This window comes from Etheostoma spectabile, chromosome 4 (assembly GCF_008692095.1).
Source record: "Etheostoma spectabile isolate EspeVRDwgs_2016 chromosome 4, UIUC_Espe_1.0, whole genome shotgun sequence".
NCBI lineage: Eukaryota > Metazoa > Chordata > Actinopteri > Perciformes > Percidae > Etheostoma > Etheostoma spectabile.
In genome coordinates, this window is record NC_045736.1 from 35,616,234 (window position 1) to 35,617,137 (window position 904).

General features: G+C 37.7%; 1 protein-coding gene across 1 annotated transcript in view; it reads left to right on the forward strand.

The window, feature by feature from the left end:
* The first annotated feature begins 591 nt into the window (after positions 1-591).
* Positions 592-904, forward strand: part of pth4 (parathyroid hormone 4) — a 3,978-nt gene continuing 3,665 nt past the window's right edge. Inside the window, exon 1 of the mRNA XM_032514733.1 lies at positions 592-687. Coding sequence (XP_032370624.1) covers positions 602-687 — 86 coding nt within the window. The 5' untranslated portion in view covers positions 592-601. The remainder of the gene's footprint in view (positions 688-904) is intronic.

Sequence of the window (904 nt, forward strand, 5' to 3'; positions counted from 1 at the left end):
TGTCATCTGCGAAGCAGTGAAAGGAAATGTTTGAATCCCAGGGGCAGCATATACAGCGAGAACAAGACCGGGCCTAAAATTGAGCCTTGAGGCACCCCGCTGTCAATCGGGGCTTTGTTTGAGTAAAAGGGCCCGAGAGTTACAAAACTGAAAAACTTTTCAAAGAGCAATTAAGAACATCTGTTGTCAATATCATTAACGAGGTTTCCAAGTCTGTCACTTTTTTATTTATATATTTATTTTTTATTTTGCTCTCTTCATAGATCTGTTTATATTGTATTTATACTTATTTACTTGGTCTCATATTATATAAGTTGCTATTATTTTTCTCTATAATCTTATGTTGTATGCAATGACTGAATGTTTGTAATTTGATTTATAAAAATAAAAAAGTATATATTTTTCTGACTTTTTCCTTTACTCTTTTTTTGTGGGTGACTGCACTTCTTCAGAAAAAAAGTCTTTCTTTGAACTGGTCACAACTAGTAGACATAGGTAACCAATGACGAGGAGTTGCAAGTAGATATTTCTTTACTTTCTTCTTTTACATAAAGAGTTTTGATGTGAGTTTTTCTTGCCTCTTCTTTTTTTTCTTCAGAAGATGCAGATGTCTCACAGGCCTGTGCAGTGGCTCGCTGTCATGCTTCTCGCCATCTTTACAACCGGCCAGTGTCAACAGAACGAGAGGTGAGACTCCCGTCTAATTTACACAGTTTAACATTGTGCAAAGTTGTGAACGAATTTAAATTGCTTTGACAGAAAAAGTGGAGTTACTTTATAAATATAGAAAATTTGGGGTAGCTTAGTCTGTAGGGAGTTGGGTTGGGAACCAGAGGGTTGCTGGTTAAAGTCCTCGTACGGACCAAAAGTATGGAGTGTGGCACCATACCCCCCCCCCCCCCCC